General features: G+C 44.1%; 1 protein-coding gene across 4 annotated transcripts in view; it reads right to left on the bottom strand.

The window, feature by feature from the left end:
• The window catches only part of LOC139385521 (RNA-binding protein Musashi homolog 2-like), a 494,242-nt gene that overhangs the window by 180,183 nt on the left and 294,557 nt on the right, over nt 1-19,502 (bottom strand). For all 4 annotated transcript variants that reach the window (XM_071130644.1, XM_071130645.1, XM_071130646.1 and 1 more), the window contains exon 7: nt 11,954-12,002. In XM_071130644.1, coding sequence (XP_070986745.1) covers nt 11,954-12,002 — 49 coding nt within the window. The remainder of the gene's footprint in view (nt 1-11,953; nt 12,003-19,502) is intronic.

Here is a 19,502-nt window from a genome sequence, read left to right as displayed (position 1 = left end):
AACCTGCCTAATGCTAGTTCTGCAGAGTATGTTCTGAAACGCACAGAGCCATGGAACACAGGAAGAAGAGGGCAAGAGGATATTTGGATTGCATCTGTGAGGCCACTTGTGGCGGTGAAGGTGCCTAGTGGGGGGTAGACCTCTGAGGGCTGTGTGTCTGACCCCTTCACGTCCTATCCAACCGCTCTGCTAAAAAAACACTCCTCGCTAAAAAAATACAATAAAATGCAGCTCCAAATTTGCTCCATTGATTAAAATCCCAATTTAACCAACACGCAACTATTTTCATGACGACCTGGACCTAGCATTTGGTTTTGAAGTATTGAAACCAAACCATACGATTTGAATGTAAAGTATTTTAATAAACATGAAAAGGTGAATGTAAGAAGGGCTAATCCTTTCAAATAGGCTACGTGTCATATTAAACAGGAACAAGAATCATTCATTTAGGCTATATTATAACAATTATTTCAAGGCTATATAGCCTGTAAAAAAAACAAACATTGTTAAGCATTTGCGAGCGCAACACACTAGGCTGGACATGAATAAGCTCTCAGCATTTAAAAACATTTTGTTGTATTAAATCATTATAGTCTATACATTGCGTATATTGGCTGTGACTTACTATGAATTAAATACAAATTCAACAAAGAATGCCTTATTAGGCTTAGTCTACAGTGCCTTTGAATTCATTTTTTAGAAACACAAGTTGACAGAGTCTGTGGCTTCAGGCTCATGTGATGGAGTATATATATCCTCTCCGACCTTGCAGAGCCACTGGGGATGCTAAACACCCTTTTGGCCACTCTTGCCAGGCTGGGCAAAGATGCAGAGTTCTTATTTTCTATAGGTAGGTCAAAGGTTTTTGGGCAAAATAACTCAATAAAAACAGAAAGCCACTCGAAAGTTGGAATATGCTAGGCCTAGCGGAACAAAATCTATTATGGCCTATTGCTTATAGATACAAATAATACAACAAAAATGAAGGTACATTTTAAGAGATCAGATTTGTACTTTATAAATACTTTGATACAATGACACACTTAATTAGCTACCTCCTCTATCTTTCTTTTAGCATGTGCACATAGTAAACACACCCTCATGCTTTCGGGATACGTGTCAGATTCCACAATGATTATTTAGTTGTGGACACTACATCACTGCACTCCCTCTCTTGATCTTGGTCCTCAGCTTTGAAAGACTCATTGCTTTTTCACCTGTGTGTTTCATCGGTTCCTTTAAGAAAATATTTAGTGAACTCCATGGCAGCTGTTAAAGCAAGGGGCTATGGCAGCACACAAGTAGCCTACAAATGCATGCTGGGCCGGGCATGCCCTGAGCTAGTGAAGTGAATGCTACTGGAGCGAAATTGGAACGGGCAAGAAGGCCAATGCTCCAGCCTATGGGAATCTCGCTTCGTGCTCCAGCCTATGGGAATCTCGCTTCGTGCTCCAGCCTATGGGAATCTCGCTTCGTGCTCCAGCCTATGGGAATCTCGCTTCGTGCTCCAGCCTATGGGATTCTCGCTTCGTGCTCCAGCCTATGGGAATCTCGCTTCGTGCTCCAGTCAAATTGTGCAAGTTCCACTCACATACTCTGGTGGAGGGGGGTTAATAATGCATACGCCAATCATGGGACCCTGTGAAGTCATTATTGGGGCGGACTGTGTGTGGTTTGAGGTCACGTGGCTCCAAAAGCAGCTGGGTATTACCACTATTATATTATTTATCAAAACCATTTCCACATCAAGTGGCTGGCCCTCGGTGGCAGCTGCTCCCAACGGCTCCCATCGTGCTCTGGGGCACAGCACTGCCAATCAGTTGGGCTCACGCTGGGCTGCCACCAAATCAACTAGGGGGGACAGCCACCACAAAGACAGTCCAATCACCAGAGGGAAGCACTCCCTCTTTAGCCAATCACAGCAGCTAAGGTTAGACATGCCAATCACCGGAGGACATCAACAGGAAGCGATGAGGTTCATTGTTAGCTGGTCAGGGGGTAACAAGACCTGTAGGGTTCAGCCACTATAGGGGATCCGAAGAGGCATTTCAGCCCAGAGCCGACCCGAGAGGCTTCATTTATTGGTGCAGACAGACAGTCAGAACAGCAGCTAGAGAGAGGAAAAGGCCTGTAGCGTTTCCCTTTACATCTTTACTCAGCCAGCATGGGGCCTGCAGCAGCCTTGCACTGGGAACACAACCAGACAACAGACAAACTTAATCTTACTGAATCCTCTAATGCCACGTCGTCAATTATATTTGTTTTTTAAACTCATCTAAAATACAATATTCCTCTTCCAGGGCATTTCACAAACACTTGTTTCTGAAATCTCCCGGCTCTCAGCTGAGTAACTCGGCTAATGATAATTACGACATTATATATTTATCAAGCTCCGTGTGGCTGTCTGTCGCTCCGTGTGGCTGTCTGTCGCTCTGTGTGGCTGTCTGTCGCTCCATGTGGCTGTCTGTCGCTCCGTGTGGCTGTCTGTCGCTCCGTGTGGCTGCCTGTCGCTCCGTGTGGCTGCCTGTCGCTCCGTGTGGCTGCCTGTCGCTCCGTGTGGCTGCCTGTCGCTCCGTGTGGCTGCCTGTCGCTCCGTGTGGCTGCCTGTCGCTCCGTGTGGCTGCCTGTCGCTCCGTGTGGCTGCCTGTCGCTCCGTGTGGCTGCCTGTCGCTCCGTGTGGCTGCCTGTCGCTCCGTGTGGCTGTCTGTCGCTCCGTGTGGCCGCCTGTCGCTCCGTGTGGCTGCCTGTCGCTCCGTGTGGCTGCCTGTCGCTCCGTGTGGCTGTCTGTCGCTCCGTGTGGCTGTCTGTCGCTCCGTGTGGCTGTCTGTCGCTCCGAGGCCATTTCTTTCCTGGTACTAGTTAGGTAGTGAAGTGTGTCTCCACTGAATCAAGCATCACTTCCAACTTTAAAATGTCTTCCCTTTTTTAAGAGAATGCTGGTGATGAAATGAGGAGACGCTCTGTGTGTGGTGGTTTCAGACATGTGTTTTCTAAAGGCCAAACAACAACCATGGTAGTTGACTTTACACACACAGGCACAGACACATATTGGTGATTTAGCCAACTCAGATATACTAATCTTCATCTATTGTCAATCTCAGTGTCGGGAAAAAACAGTAGTGGTCTAAATAAAATGGTCGGAAGAAAATATCCAAGGAAATCATCACACTAGGAAAAAAGAGAAACGCCATATGAAAATGGAATGTTCCATCATTATAACGGACTGTTCCACAGATCTGAGAGACACTCCCTCCAGTTCAGTTTGACAAAGCCCTGCTCTAAACATGGGGAATGATTCATCCCCCTGTTTCACCCTCCCTCTCTTCTCCTCCACTCAGACGTCATAAATCAGGTTCCAGAAATACTTCCTGGCTGGTTAGTGATGGAGTCCAGCTCCTTGGCATTGAGACTACTGCTTCAGCTAGTGGTCTGGACTGGTTTAGTAACCTGCATGGAACACTAGATGAAGGTCAAGCCCATTATGATTGTTTGGGGAAAACTGAACCATCCACCTTTACACAGTAAACAACCCTCAAGCTGGTTGCACCAGTTGGGTTTAAAACAGTTAGTCTTGAATGCTAAGTCAGGCGAAGCTACGCCAGTAGAAAGCAGTCTAGAGGATGAGCAAGGTGCAGGATGGGAAAGGCTGTGTCGTGCCCTGGGTTTGAGGGAGTGTTAGTAACACAGGGAAACTAGCTTCCCAGCCTGAAGGACAATGGCACACACACACATACACAACCACCTTCAGCTGGGATCTCAGTCATCTAGAGTGACTGAACTCATTACTATCAATGTCACTATGATTAGACCTCCAATTAAGCACGGACGAGGGACACGCATAGGATTAGCCATGATATTTCAATGACACTTCATGCTAAATGCTAATAGTGGGCTGAATTACAATCTAAACGGCACCAAAATAGGCTATTAACAGCTAGCTAATAGAGAGGGCTGGCGTAACCCTTTGAAATGGTGCCAGGAAAGGTTAAGGTATATCTAATTTCATTTGCTCAGGGATCTTTGTCACATTAATGTGTCTCGTTGTGTGCGGGGGAAGTATTGCTGTTATTTCTCAAAAGGGCAAGAGGCTTCAGCCACAGACACACTGGGATAACCTTTGGTGGGCTTTAAAGACCTTCGGAGGCGAATCGACGGCACCCGGAGGCACTTCTATTGTTTACACAGCGACCGCAACACTGTCACGGTTCCTGACAGGACGGGGAGTCAGCAGAAATAGGAGAATGCCCTGAGGGACGTCACTTTACACAGGAGGGTGATGGTGACATTGCTTCTGAAAAGAAAACCCTGGGGCTTATAGAGGAGGGTGAATCTGTACAGTACTTTCAGAGAGAAATGTATAATGTTTCTAGAACAAACATGAACACGTCATGTAGAATGTGTTTTTAATGTTACACCGCATTGAATAAAGCCCCTGGATACTAAGTCCTGTGGCAAAGCCTGGCTGAATAAAACAACAACCAAAGATACATACTCTCTGTTTAAGTTTAGTTGCACAAAGTTTCTGCACCAACCAGTTGAAACCTGTTCTTTGCAACTGAAGAGCTTTAGCGTTGCTGATGGAATGGAAGAGAGGCTGATCTGTAATTGCTGGAGGTGAGATGCTTCTGAAGGCTCCAACCCAAGTCAGGGCAGGGGAACACGGGTCCGCAACGTCTCAGAGTCCCCCTCCCAAAGTGGGCCTCCAGAGAACTAGAAGGAGACGCTGCGTGTGTGTTACAGCAATCAGCTCATCCAAGCCATGTTCCCACTGCTGTTCTGTGTGGGTTTCCTGTAATCCCAAAGCAAATACACGTCCTGTGTTTAAGATAAGGGGACCTGTGGTTTCAAACGACACTTTCCCTCATCACGCCCATTCTAATGATGCATATTGTTTTGCAGGATGATATTTTGTGGTCTTGTAGACTACACACACTGGATTTTCACGGGGGGGAAATGGCAATAATATTCTCACAAACTAGGCTCTCACACACCTTTCCCAGTGGTGGTGTGACAATAGATGAATTCTTTACTGCTGATATGGGGCCTGCAACTTGTCGTCCCAGAGCTACCAGTCCAGATAAACAGATTACATACACTCTCCCCTACCACTGTCACTCACATCATACACTCTCCCCTGCCACTGTCACTCACATCATACACTCTCCCCTACCACTGTCACTCACATCATACACTCTCCCCTACTACTGTCACTCACATCATACACTCTCCCATACCACTGTCACTCACATCATACACTCTCCCCTACCACTGTCACTCACATCATACACTCTCCCCTACTACTGTCACTCACATCATACACTCTCCCATACCACTGTCACTCACATCATACACTCTCCCCTACTACTGTCACTCACATCATACACTCTCCCCTACCACTGTCACTCACATCATACACTCTCCCCTACCACTGTCACTCACATCATACACTCTCCCCTACTACTGTCACTCACATCATACACTCTCCCATACCACTGTTGCTAACATTCTCTCTGCTCTCCTTTGATTCTGCTTCAAGGGACATGTCCAATCACCACAGAGAAATCTGTGAAGTTGAAGTGCATTTGATCAAACGCAACAGTGCCATTGTGTTTGTTACTGATTGTGATTGTTAGTAGCTGCTGTATTGTGTGACAGTGTTACAATATAAATAATTGTGTTTCAAGAACAAAATCAATGACCTTAAATGTAGAACATGTTGAAAATATAAAATATTACACTGTTCTAAGCATTGTTGAATCTTTAGAAAAATGTATACATATTTAACCTTTATTTAACTAGGCAAGTCAGTTAAGAACAAATTCTAATTTTACAAAGACGGCCTACATCTCTCCCTGTCATGTTGGTTTCTGTTGGATGTGGTTGGCATTTTGTTTTATACTGTATGTCTTAAGACATACACAGCAGGAACTGTTTCATTGGGTTTCATCATTAGCTGATGTTAAAACTATAGAAAAGAAGATCTCCCAGACAGACAGACACATGTCAGGACCAAGATAGGAAGCATCTTGAGACTACTGAGAAGCACCCAATGAGTTTCATTTCATCCCCGACTGTCCTCAAATGCGTCCTCCAGGGAGAGGCTGTGTGACTCAGCCTTTGTGAGGACGTCTTTTAGCAGTAATTTCATCAGTCACCTCGCCACACACTGAAGGACACTGCTGAATACTTCACATGAGTGTCAGGAGTGGAACACACACACACACACACACACACACACACACACACACACACACACACACACACACACACACACACACACACACACACACACACACACACACACACACACACACACACACACACACACACGTCACATAGCCGAACATCAACACACACAGCTGTGATGCCCGCTATATTCCAGCTAGCAGCACTAGTTTACCAAACAGACTACTTAATAATCCTAGAGAGAGAGTGTGGACGTTTCGAGGCAGAGACAATGATGACTCACCCAGCTGACAGTCTCAGTCTCTGAATAGCAGCGATATGAGTGTGAATAGGGGAGCTCTCCTGCCTCTGAATAGCCATAGCACAGAGTTTACCTTGATGTGACACATCCATTCAAACACTATCCTCAGATGCTGCATTTTTTTATGGCTCTTTGCTTCGCCAATACAATAGCGGTTTGTGTGCCAGTCAATTCACTGTGGGGAACTGGACAATTACTGGCAAGCTGTTCTAAATGTAACCTCCAGGACCCTGTTTAACAGCTAGGGTAATGGAGGGGGAATGAGCGGAGAGGACCAACAGTACAGACAGAGTGATACAAAAGGACAATCATATGCGTTCCAAATGCAGAATGGATTAGAGTGAAAGGCATCTGCTGCAAAACCACAGCGACGAAGTCAAATGTGAAACATCTCCGTCTCACTTTGAAAGTCCCGGGAACAGAAAGGTATTTTATTCTCTCACCATCATGGAAATGGTTTGCCATTACCCTTGCTGCCATTGTCTGACCATCTAGCTGGATGTTTACAAGTTGTATTCCTAATAGCCGTGACATTTGTGTTGTTGACCCGGGTGCCCTGCACTCCAATCAAACCAATCACACAGCCAGGGGACAATAAACAGGCCTTTTCATCCACGTTAAACCATACTAGCATCAGGTAAAACACTTTTAACCTAAGACTGACCTCACTACGCCTCTCTCTCTCCCCCTCTCCATCTGTCCCTCCCTCCCTCTCTCCAACCTCCAATATCAGTCTCTAGAGTCAGGCTCCTTGAAACACCCCCAGAGCCCCTGTTCCACCAGCTAGTAGCTATGGCCACCAAGCGTGCCCTGTGGGAGTGTTCCTAGTTGCTTCACAACCAGAACTAGAGGAGAGGGACCACTGACTCCTGAGTGGAGCAGAGAACTCTGGGAATAGTGCTAGGAGCTCATGAAGTATGCATGGAGCTGAAGGTCAGAGTTCATACATTCAAATCCCTGTGTTCTAAACAGCAGTATTTATTCAAATGAAACACATTTCAACATATTGTTTTACAACTATTTGTTGGAATGACTGAAATAAAGGAACATTTAAACATGTGTAGAGCTGTCCGACCCCCTGACGCTAAGCGGCTGACACACTAAACACAGTACAACCACGTCACACACAGCACACCACCCCGGGACACAAGGTTGTCCGTTAAGCAGAAAGACATGATAGACCTGTTTTTATCAGGCTGCTGCTGCAATTAAGGCCATAAACATGGAGTGGTGATGCACTCCTGTGTACAGATGTGAACTTGACCCTCTCCAGCATATTTTGGCTCATTATTTAAAAAGAAGATGGAGAACAAGCTATATGATGAAAAATGGCTATGTTTTGACGAAGGTACAGCCGACTGGAGTTAGCTACTTATTTTTTTTATTGATATATCTGTTAGGTTCTTATTTTGCAGAGTAAATAACTCACGGACACTAGAGAAGCTTTAACCAAGTTTAATTCGTCCCAAAGGTTCTGTACAGCTGTAATTCAGACAATCCAACATTCCTCACATCACAGATATATATATATCCCACTTAAGACACTCCTCCTTCTCTCCAATCCTTACATCTTATGGTTCTACAGGAAAATAATAACAGGCTACTAAACCCTTATTACTCCCTTCAGGGGATCTGACCTCACCTCCTGACCTCAACCCCTCCTTCACCTAACCCACAGATGTCCATCTGTCTCCCCTATAACAACACTATATCCCTATATCCTCCAATCGGTCCAACACATTCAAAAGCCACTCTGTCTTTCTACAGATCTCACTCCTTAATATACTATGCGTCTGATCTATCATGTCTTTAATATCTCAATGTTCAAAATGTTGAATCCAACATATCGTAATAATATTACATTGCGATATGCGCTTGTGCCTGTGTGTGAGTAAACGGTGAGCTCTTTTGTGTAGATCCAGTGAAAAGAAGGAAAAACAGGCCAGCAGGCTTTAGTGTGGAGCCAGCGCTCTGTCTTTGGAAAGTCCTCTGCTTTAGAGAGAAGCCTCCCCGCTAAAACCAGATAAGGCCTGGAGATAAGAGGAGGAGATAAATGCAAGCACGCGTCCGTCTCTGCCCACTATCAGCAGTGTTATCAGACCACACAGACCCTCTTTGTTCTGTAACCCTTTCCTCCTAGTCAGCCCCCAAAACGCCTGGCCAAATCCCTATCAACACATCACATGATGGGAGAAAGGGATAGAGGGGGAGGCAGGCCAATTCAATTCACAGTGAATAAAACAACCATATAGGGTCAATCTAACAGGGTGTAAGTGTTTGTGCATGCATCTATAGGGGTATTATATACAGTAAAAGTCAACAGTCTGGACACACCTACTCATTCAAGGGTTTATCTTTATTTTTACTATTTTCTACATTGTATAATGCTGAAGACATCAAAACTATGAAATAACACTTATGGAATCATGTAGTAAGCAAAAAAGTGTTAAACAAATCAGCCACCCTTTGCACTGATGACAGCTTTTCACAGTCTTGGCATTCTCTCAACCAGCTTCATGAGGTAGTCACCTGGAATGCATTTCAATTAACAGGTGTGCCTTGTTAAAAGTTAATTTGTGGAAGTTATTTCCTTAATGCGTTTGAGCCAATCAGTTGTGTTGTGACAAGGTAGAGGTGGTATACAGAAGATAGCCCTATTTGGTAAAAGACCAAGTCCATATTATGTCAAGAACAGCTCAAATGAGCAAAGAGAAACGACAGTCCATCATTACTTTAAGACAAAAAATGGAAGGTTTCTTCAAGTGCAATTGCAAAAACCATCAAGCGCTATAATGAACTGGCTCTCATGAGATCTGCCAAGGGAAAGGAGGACCCAGAGTTACCAGCCTCAGAAATAGGCAATTAACTGCACCTCAGATAGCAGCCCAAATAAATGCTTCACAGAGTTCAAGTAACAGACACATCTCAACATCAACTGTTCAGAGGAGTGTGAATCAGGCCTTCATGGACGAATTGCTGCATAAACAAAACACTACTAAAGGACAGCAATAAGAAGAAGAGACTTCAATGTAACTACAATGTTGCTGATCCATCTTCATTCAATTCTAACTGTTTTAAAGTCACGGATGGCCTCATAGTGAAATCCCAAAGCGGTTTCCTTCCTCTCCAGCAACTGAGTTAGGAAGGACGTCTGTATCTTTGTAATGGCTGGGTGTATTGCTACACCATCCAAAGAGTAATTCATAACTGCGTCATGATCAAAGTGATATTCAATGTCTGCTTCTTTTTTTTTTTTTAAACGCATCTACCAATATGTTCCTTTTTTTGCGAGGCATTGGAAGACCTCCCTGGTCTTTGTGGTTGAATCTGTGTTTGAAATTCACTGCTCGACTGAGGGACCTTACAGATTAATTGTATGTGTGGGGTGCAGATATGAGGTAGTCATTTAAAAATCATGTTAAACACTATTATTGCACAATGAGGGAGTCCATGTAACTTATTATGTAACTTATTATGCAAATGTTTTAATCTTGAACTTATTTAGGCTTTCCATAACAAAGGGGTTGAATACTTATTGAATACTTAATGAATTTGTAAAAACAAATCAAAAAACAAAATTCCACTTTGACATTTTGGGGTATTGTGTGTAGGTAGGTAAGTGACAGAACAACAAAATGTGGAAAAAGTCCAGGAGTGTGAATACTTTCTGAAGGCACTGCCAAAAAATAAATAAAAATAACAACAGTGTCTGGATAGGGCGTTTGGCCACCACGAGCCACCAGAAGAGCTTCAATGCGCCTCGGCATAGATTCTACAAGTGTCTGGAACTCTATTGGAGGGATACAACGCCATTGTTTCACGATACATTCCATCATTTGATGTTTTGTGCCACTCCAGAATCTCCCATCAGTATTTAAAGTTTTAATGTCACGTGCACAAGTACAGTGAAATGCCTTTCTTGTCAGCTTTAACCCCAACAGTGCAGTAATCAATAACACATGTAATACAAAAAACAACAAGGTAGATCAAAAACACAAGGAATTAAAATAAGAAATAAGAAGAAGACGAGAAAGTAAGTAAGCATATTATATACAGGGTCAGTCAGTTCCAGTAGCATATTTACAATGTGCAGGGATACTGGATCGATAGATATGTATTAGGGTAAGGTGACTAGGCATCAGGATATAAGATAAACAGAGTCGCAGCAGCGTATATGATTGTATGTGAGTAAATGTATCTGTCTATTGTGTGTTGGAGTGTCAGTGTGTTGGAGTGTGTAGGGCCCGGTGAGTGTGCATAGAAAACAGAAAGGGTGAACTCAGTCTGTGTAGCCATTTCGTTAGCTATTTAGTTAGCTATTTAGTTAGCTATTTAGCAGTCTTATGGCTTGGGGATAGAAGCTGTTCAGGGGCCTGTTGGTGTCAAACTTGATACACTGTTACCGCTTGCCGTGCGGAAGCAGAGAGAACAGTCTATGGCTTGGGTGGGTGGAGTCTTTTAACGTTGCCCGGGCCTTCCTTTCACATAGCCTGGTAGAGGTCCTGGATGGCAGGGAGATCAGCTCCAGTGATGTACAAGGCTCGCCGCATCACCCTCTGTAGCACCATGCCATCAAAGGTGGTACTATTGCCATACCAAGCAGTGATGCAGCCGGTCAAGATGCGCTCAATGGTACAACAGTAGGACTTTTTGAGGATTTGAGGGCCCGTGATAAACCTTTTCAACTTTCTGACGGGGAAGAGGCCCTGTCGCACCTTCTTTACCACTGTGCTTGTGTGTGGACCATTTTAAGTTCTTAGTGATTTGGACACGGAGGAACTTGAAGCTCTCGACCCGCTCCACTGCAGCCCTGTCGATGTGGATGGGGGCGTGCTCGCCACGCAGTCGTGGGCGAACAAGGAGTACAGGAGGGGACTAAGCACACTCCCCTGTGGGGCCCCCGCGTTGAGGGTCAGCGTGGTGGAGGTGATGTTCCCTACCCTCAACACCTGGGGTCGGCCCGTCAGGAACTCTAGGATTTAGCTACAGAGAGGTGTTCAGTCCCAGGGTCCTAAGCTTGGCGACAAGCATATATATATATATATATATATATATATTTTTTTTTTAAATAGGTTGAGATCTGGTGACTGAGACACACACACACTCTTTGAGTTTTCAAAGTCACTGAGATTTCTTCTTCCAGCAATTGTAGCCAAAATAATGGGCAACTGGGCATTTTTATACATGACCCTAAGCATGATGGGATGTTAATTGCACCTGCTTTCAATATACTTTGTATCCCTCATTTACCCAAGTGTTTCCTTTATTCTGGCAGTTACATGTATACAGTATATAGTGTATATATACAACTACGGGCTATAACCTATAGTCAGAGGCCATTGACCATGAATCCACTGCATGGAGAATGAAACTATTCTTTCACACACTAACATCCATGGTTCACACACCAATAGATGGCAGGGTAATAAGCACAACATGAGGGAGATAGTATGTTGACTGACTTACCTCTGTGTCTGTTAGTCGTTTTGTCAAACATAAGCATGGCGTCCTCCACCTGCAAGACACAAAAAGAGGAAGAGATTAGTCTCAATAAAAACCAACTGAAAGAGAGGAAGACAGAGATGGAGACAGATGGAGAGGGACTGTGATTAAAAGTGACAGACAGACAGACAGACAGACAGACAGACAGACAGACAGACAGACAGACAGACAGACATATGGCCGTGTGACATATGTCCCTAGATGTGTTGAGTGAGTAATGACTGTGCTGTGTCGTCACAAGGTCAAGAACATGCTGGACCCTGAGAGAGGCTCAGTGTGTGAGTTTGCAAGAACACGAGTGACAGTGCCAACTCAAGCACAGCAACGGAATCATGATTTGGAGATAGGTGGACACACACATAGGCTTTCTATCTCTCTGTGTCACAGACACACATTCTAGCAAATGTCTCATAAAACCACACACACAATCCAAAATATGGCAAAAAAACACACTCTCCCTCTCAGGTGTACCTGAGACCCCGCCCCAACCCCCCTTCCACACAGACCACTATAAATACAGAAATGTTGTGTAAAGTACAGTCTCCGTCTTGCCTACTAAAAACACTTTAGCTATGTTCGAATACTACGTGAATTGAGTATATACAGTTGAAGTCGGAAGTCTACATACACCTTAGCCAAATACATTTAAACTCAGTTTTTCACAATTCCTGACATTTAATTCTAGTAAAAATTGCATCTTAGGTTAGTTAAGATGCCCACTTTATTTTAAGAATGTGAAATGTCAGAATGATAGTAGAGAGAAGGATTTATTTCAGCTTTTATTTCTTTCATCACATTCCCAGTGGGTCAGAAGTTGACATACACTCAATTAGTATTAGGTAGCATTGCCTTTAAATTGTTTTAAAAAGTTTTGGGTAGACTTTGTCATGACACTGGCCTGGGGTTAGGTTTATGACAGTCATAAATACTCTTCCCCCCTTTTTCCTCTCTCTACCCTACTGATGTGAAATTTGAAAACCCCTTGGTTAACATAGAGATTCTGGGAACATCAGAAGGTGGGGGGAAATGAACTATATTCTGGTAAGCGTGGCTACTTAATGAATATGATGTTCGGTTGTCATCTGGGACATTATCCTCAATGATAGGATGACATAAACTCTACAGTGGAAAGTCAGAGTTATCGGATTCACATGGAATTGTTGTTCAATTTAAATGTTTGAATATAAAATTATTGGTGAAAAGATTAAATGTAATTTTAGCTTCCAAATGAGAGATTTGGGTTTTCATAAGGTTAGGGCTCTGCTCAATCAGTGGCCCGCCCCTGTGAAGAGTCATGGGTTATAAAACTTTTCAAATACACCCTTCTCGCTCCACTATATAAAGCCTTGATGAAAACGTAACCTCCTGTTCCAAGTACGTGAGGTCTGCAGCCTCTGCGTTAAAAGGACTAACATTTTTTTGGTTGCGAATGGTATGAACTTTGAACTCTTATTCACTACAGAAGTGATACCTCCTAGCCGTTGAGTTAGCAACAGCAGCTGCAAACGCGGGCTAGGAAAGAACAGACAGAGTCTACCACACAACGACATTACTACAACGTATCCAATTGACCACCAGAGACATTCTCCAAAGGACAAAGGACCCGGTTTGGCAACACGGCCTTCCATCTACCACCAACCTACCGAAGCGCAGCTCAGAGTAAATATTTATTGCATTTTCCTTTTCCAAATGGGCGGTAATTTAGAATGCATAAGATACTGTATTTACGATAGCACAGCTTCTCCCTTTGTCCCTCAGTCTTCCCGCTCTTTCACTCAAACCCAGCCCTTTTCTTTTGTGTAACCAGCTGTCATATCTGTTCAGTCCGCTAGTGACGTTTTCGTTTATGACGTAATTTGTAATCAAGGTATGATCCATTCTTTGTATATGTAATTCTGTGTGATTAGTCAGGTATTTAGTAAATAAATAATTAAGCCCAATTTTGTATTGCTGATTCAACTTGTTAGCCAGGGTTCGTGAACCAAGAATTTACAACTTTCAGATGAGACTGAATTAAGGTGACGATTAATATTGACTGCTATTGATGTAAAATATTACTAGGTCTTTCAGAGTTTATTCGGAAGATAACAGCTCTATAAATATTATTTTGTGGTGCCCCGACTCTCTAGTTAATTACATTTACATGATTAGCTCAATCAGGTAATATTAATTACGTAGAAAGGATTTTATACAATAGCATGTCATATCACTTAATCCGGCATAGCCAAAGACACGACACCTTCCACAAGCCTCCCACAATAAATTGGGTGAATTTTGGCCCATTCCTCCTGACAGAGCTGGTGTAACTGAGTCAGGTTTGTAGGCCTTGCTCGCTCACACATGCTTTTTCAGTTCTGCCCACACATTTTCTACGGGATTGAGGTCAGAGCTTTGTGATGGCCACTCTAATACCTTGACTTTGTTGTCCTTAAGCAATTTTGCCACAACGTTGGAAGTATGCTTGGGGTCATTGTCCATTTGGAAGACCCTTTTGCGACCAAGCTTTAACTTCCTGACTGATGTCTTGAGATGTTGCTTCAATATATCCACATCCTTTGCCCTCTTCATGATGCCATCTATTTTGTGAAGTGCACCAGTCCTTCCTGCAGCAAAGCACCCCCACAACATGATGCTGCCACCCCCATGCCTCACGGTTGGGATGGTGTTCTTCGGCTTGCAAGCCTCCCCTTTTTTCCTCTAAACATAACGATGGTCATTATGGCCAAACAGTTCTATTATTGTTTCATTAGACCTGAGGACATTTCTCCAAAAGGTATGATCTTTGTCCCCATGTGCAGATGCAAACCGTAGTCTGGCTTTTTTATGGCGGTTTTGGAGCCGTGGCTTCTTCCTTGCCTTTCAGGTTATGTCGATATTGGACTTGTTTTACTGTGGATATAGATACTTTTGTACCTGTTTCCTCCAGCATCTTCACAAGGTCCTTTGCTGTTGTTCTGGGATTGATTTGCACTTTTCGCACCAAAGTACGTTCATCTCTAGGAGACAGAACGTGTCTCTTCCTGAGCGGTATGACGGCTGCGTGGTCCCATGGTGTTTATACTTGCGTACTATTGTTTGTATAGATGAACGTGGTACCATCAGGCGTTTGGAAATTGCTCCCAAGGATGAACCAGACTTGTGGAGGTTTACATTTTTCCCCCTGAGGTCTTGGCTGATTTATTTTGATTTTCCCATGATGTCGAGCAAATAGGCACTGAGTTTGAAGGTAGGCCTTGAAATACATCCACAGGTACACCTCCAATTGACTCAAATTATGTCAATTAGCCTATCAGAAGCTTCTAAAGCCATGACATAATTTTCTGGAATTTTCCAAGATGTTTAAAGGCACAGTCAACATAGTGTATGTGAACTTCTGACTCACTGCAATTGTGATACAGTGAATTAAAAGTGAAATAATCTGTCTGTAAACAATTGTTGGAAAAATTACTTGTGTCATTCACAAAGTAATGTCCTAATCGACTTGCCAAACCTAAAGTTTGTCAACAAGAGATTTGTGGAGTGGTTGAAAAGCACATTTTAATGACTCCAACCTAAGTGTATGTAAACTTTCGACTTCAACTGTAGTATGCTTATTGGTCATTGTATGGATATAGTTAGTCTACCAAATGTCCCCGGATGTCGTATTAAATTCACCAAAATACAAAGTATACAAGGGCCCATAATGCAATTCTTCAGAAAATGGGTGTGGCTTTACAACGTTTTCAGATTTGAAGAAAATGGCGCTAAATATGCAACCGAAGTCCGACAAGAGCGCATTCAAATTCATTGATTTAACTAATTATGACAAATGTTAAGAAAATGTTGAGCAATGTAATAAAGTTATGACGTTTCAAATAAGTTAATTTACATTGGCTGACAATTTGTTAGCTACGCTATCCTTACAAACCGCATAGCATTACATCAGTATGTACCGGTATGTTACCTAACATTAGGTTACGAATACATCAAACTTGCCAGGCAGTATATTAACTATCTGCTATCTAACTAACTACCCAGCATTTATTGACTTGATTATTCACACCATTCTTAGCTAAGTGGTATAGTTGTTGCGCGTTTCAATGGATATTGATAATTCTGGCTATCTACTCCGATTTCAGAGCACTCTAGTCTGAGTGTGTCAGAGCGCACAATAACTGATGAATTTACAACGCTCAACAGCCATTGAATATGTCCGGTGTCAGTAAACGTTGGCAAATTGTTGCCAGCAGCACTGTTACAGTCACCAACGATCTGGATAACATGTAAACAGCCTAACCAGCTCTGCTAGGATGAGTAAAATGGTCAGAGTGTTCTCTCATTTATGTCTGGAAGTAGCTAGCCAAAGTTACCCAGTTAGCTTGGGTGCTTGACTGCCTTTGCCCAACTCATCGGCCAGAGCGTCCAGTGAGCGCCCTGAACGCTCCGAGAGCGAAACACTCTGAATTTACAAATAGACAATCTGACAATGCTCTAGATTTACAAAAGCCCAGAGCGTACTCTGGCACTCCAGATTGAATTTACAAACACTCCAGAAATTGTAAAATGTTTAGCTAGTCATTTGTTATGCTATGACAAATGAACTAATAGAATATAGTATGTAGTATATAGTCATTAAGTATGTAGTATACAGTATGTCAGTATGGGTATTCGAACACAGCTTATGCTTCAACTCACCCTCAGTACTACCTTCCCTTCCCCAGAAGGCACGCATCAATCTCTCTTCCACTAAGAGCCCTGTTGCTATAAGCCATAATCATATTCATCAGGTTCAATCAGCTACAATGAGGATTCATCTGGCTGTCTGTCCCCCTGATGGAGATAGACACTAAACGCCACTACCGCACACGGAACACAGCGGACATACATATAGCCAAACTAACATATATTTATGTGACAGTGTAAAAGTGGAGCATTGTGTTATTTTCAGGAAGAAGGCGTCCCTGAGACCTGGACCACTAGTGGTGTGGCTGCCTCACATACAGCTGTTAAGTTAAGAGAGGGAGAGAAATGGCTGGACACAGCAGGATATGTAGGTGGGGGGGTCAGACCTTTAAATGTCGCTATGGATATGTAGGGGGGGTGACGGAGCCCGCCTGGGCAGTGTTCCCCAGTCACTGTTGCTAGGTAACAGTGTGTGAGTGAATGAGAGTGTGTCTCTGTGTGTGTGTGTGTGTGTGTCTGTGTGTGTGTGTGTGTGTGTGTGTGTGTGTGTGTGTGTGTAATAGTAGAGGTGTAGAGCTGTCCCAGCCAGCAAATGATGGGAGGGGACAGCACCAGAGGCTGCCTAATTTGTAACTGTATGACTGGATGAATGGATAAAGGCCACAGTTGCCAGCACACACACACCCTCTCCCCTACTTCTCTACACTGGTGGCTGAGGCTCTGTGTCACCTGTTACCATGTAACAGTATGGTAGGGAGTATTACTGCTTCACTGTAGCTGGGGAGGCTCTCCTTTTGTTTCCCTTCACCTCTGTCTATCCCTGCTAGGTGCAGTGGTGTAAAGTATTTAAGTGAAAATACTTAAGTTGTTTTTTGGGGTATCTGTGCTTTACTTTACTGTTTATAATTTTGTTTATAATTTGGACTACTTTTACTTCACGAAATTCCTTAAGAAAATATTGTACTTTTTACTCCATACATTTTCCTTGACACCCAAAAGTACTTGTTACATTTTGAATGGTTAGCAGGACAGGAAAATGGTCCAATTCACGCACTTATAAACATAACATCCCTGGTCATCAAATCAAATTGTATTAGTCACATGCGCCAAATACAACCTTACAGTGAAATGCTTACTTTCAAACCCCTAACCAGCAATGCAGTTTAAAATCCCTACTGTCATCCCTACGGATCTGGCGGACTCACTAAACACACATGCTTTGTTTGTAAATTATCTCTGAATGTTGGAGTGTGCAACTGGCTATCCGTAAATGTATTTTGAAAAACAAGAAAATGCTGCTTTCTGGATTTCTTAGTATAAGGAATTTGAAATGATTTATACTTTTACTTGTGATACTTAAGTATATTTTAGAAATTTACATTCACTTTTCATACTTAAGTAAGTTTTGAACCAACATTTTTTTTACTTTTTCCACCACTGGCTAGAGTGTGTCGCCCTGAATTCATTCAATCAGAAATGAGCCTGACCTTTTACTTGTTAGCCCTGGCGCATGTGCTGCGTGTGTGCTGCGCGTGTGTGTGTGTGCTGCGCGTGTGTGTGTGCTGCGTGTGTGTGTGTGTGCTGCGTGTGTGTGTGTGTGTGCTGCGTGTGTGTGTGTGTGTGTGTGCTGCACGTGTGTGTGTGTGTGTGTGTGTGTGTGTGTGCTGCACGCGCGTGTGTGTGTGTGTGTGTGCTGCACGCGCGTGTGTGTGTGCTGCGCGTGTGTGCTGCGTGTATGTGTGTGCTGCATGTGTGTGTGTTGCATGTGTGTGCGCTGCGTGTGTGCTGCGTGTGTGCGTGTGTGTGTGCGTGAGAGAGGGGGAGAGAGAGTTATGAGGCAAGAGCACTGTCCCCAAAGAGGGTACGAGGTTCAGATCGATGCAAAGCGGCCACTTTAGCAACCATTTGCACCAAGTAGCATAGTGACGGACATCTCCTAATGCATTCAGATGTGCAGAGGAATTAATTAGCCAGCTCTCACACACACACCCAACCACCCACACAGGGCAACAGCTCAATCACTCTTCTCTGTATGGCCTCTGGCTCCAGTTAAAAGCCCCTGTGTCAGAGTGTTAAACCTGAGCTGGTCGGGCTACTCTGACATTAAACGCCATTACAGCTAATTGGTGCAGCCACCGCAGCTTTTACTGTCCGTCCAGCGATCTGCAGAGAGGGCTTAATACAGAGACATAGGCCAGGCACAATGACTAATGTCATCATAATGCCTGCTTTATTACGGCACACAGAGAGCTGCACCTGCCCCTGCTGCTGTTAAAGTGCTTTCAAATGGAGTGAAGCTACTAACTGGAGAGGGACAGTAGTGGGTGGATGTAGAGGGGTAGTGCAGTGAGGGGAGGAGGTAGGGAGGTAGAGCAGTGAGGGGGTGGAGGTAGGGAGGTAGAGCAGTGAGGGGGTGGAGGTAGGGAGGTAGTGCAGTGAGGGGGTGGAGGTAGGGAGGTAGAGCAGTGAGGGGGGGTAGGGAGGTAGTGCAGTGAGGGGGTGGATGTAGAGGGGTAGTGCAGTGAGGGGAGGAGGTAGAGGGGTAGTGCAGTGAGGGGGTGGAGGTGGGGAGGTAGAGCAGTGAGGGGGGTGGGGGTAGGGGGAGTAGAGCAGTGTGGGGGGGTGAGTAGAGCAGTGAGGGGGTGGGGGTAGAGCAGTGGGGGGTTGGAGGTAGGGGGAGTAGAGCAGTGGGGGGGTGGGGGTAGGGGGGGTAGAGCAGTGGGTGGGTGGGGGTAGGGGAGTAGAGCAGTGAGGGGTGGAGATGAATGTTTCTTATAGGCAGGGGATCGTAACTCCCCCTCTCTGGAGATGCAACACAGTATCACTTACATCTTTGCACTGGATTAGGGCA

The sequence above is a fragment of the Oncorhynchus clarkii genome, chromosome 27 (genome assembly GCF_045791955.1).
Source record: "Oncorhynchus clarkii lewisi isolate Uvic-CL-2024 chromosome 27, UVic_Ocla_1.0, whole genome shotgun sequence".
Taxonomy (NCBI): Eukaryota; Metazoa; Chordata; class Actinopteri; order Salmoniformes; family Salmonidae; genus Oncorhynchus; species Oncorhynchus clarkii.
Note: the sequence above shows the minus strand (reverse complement) of the source record. Positions and strands in the feature narration are given on the sequence as shown.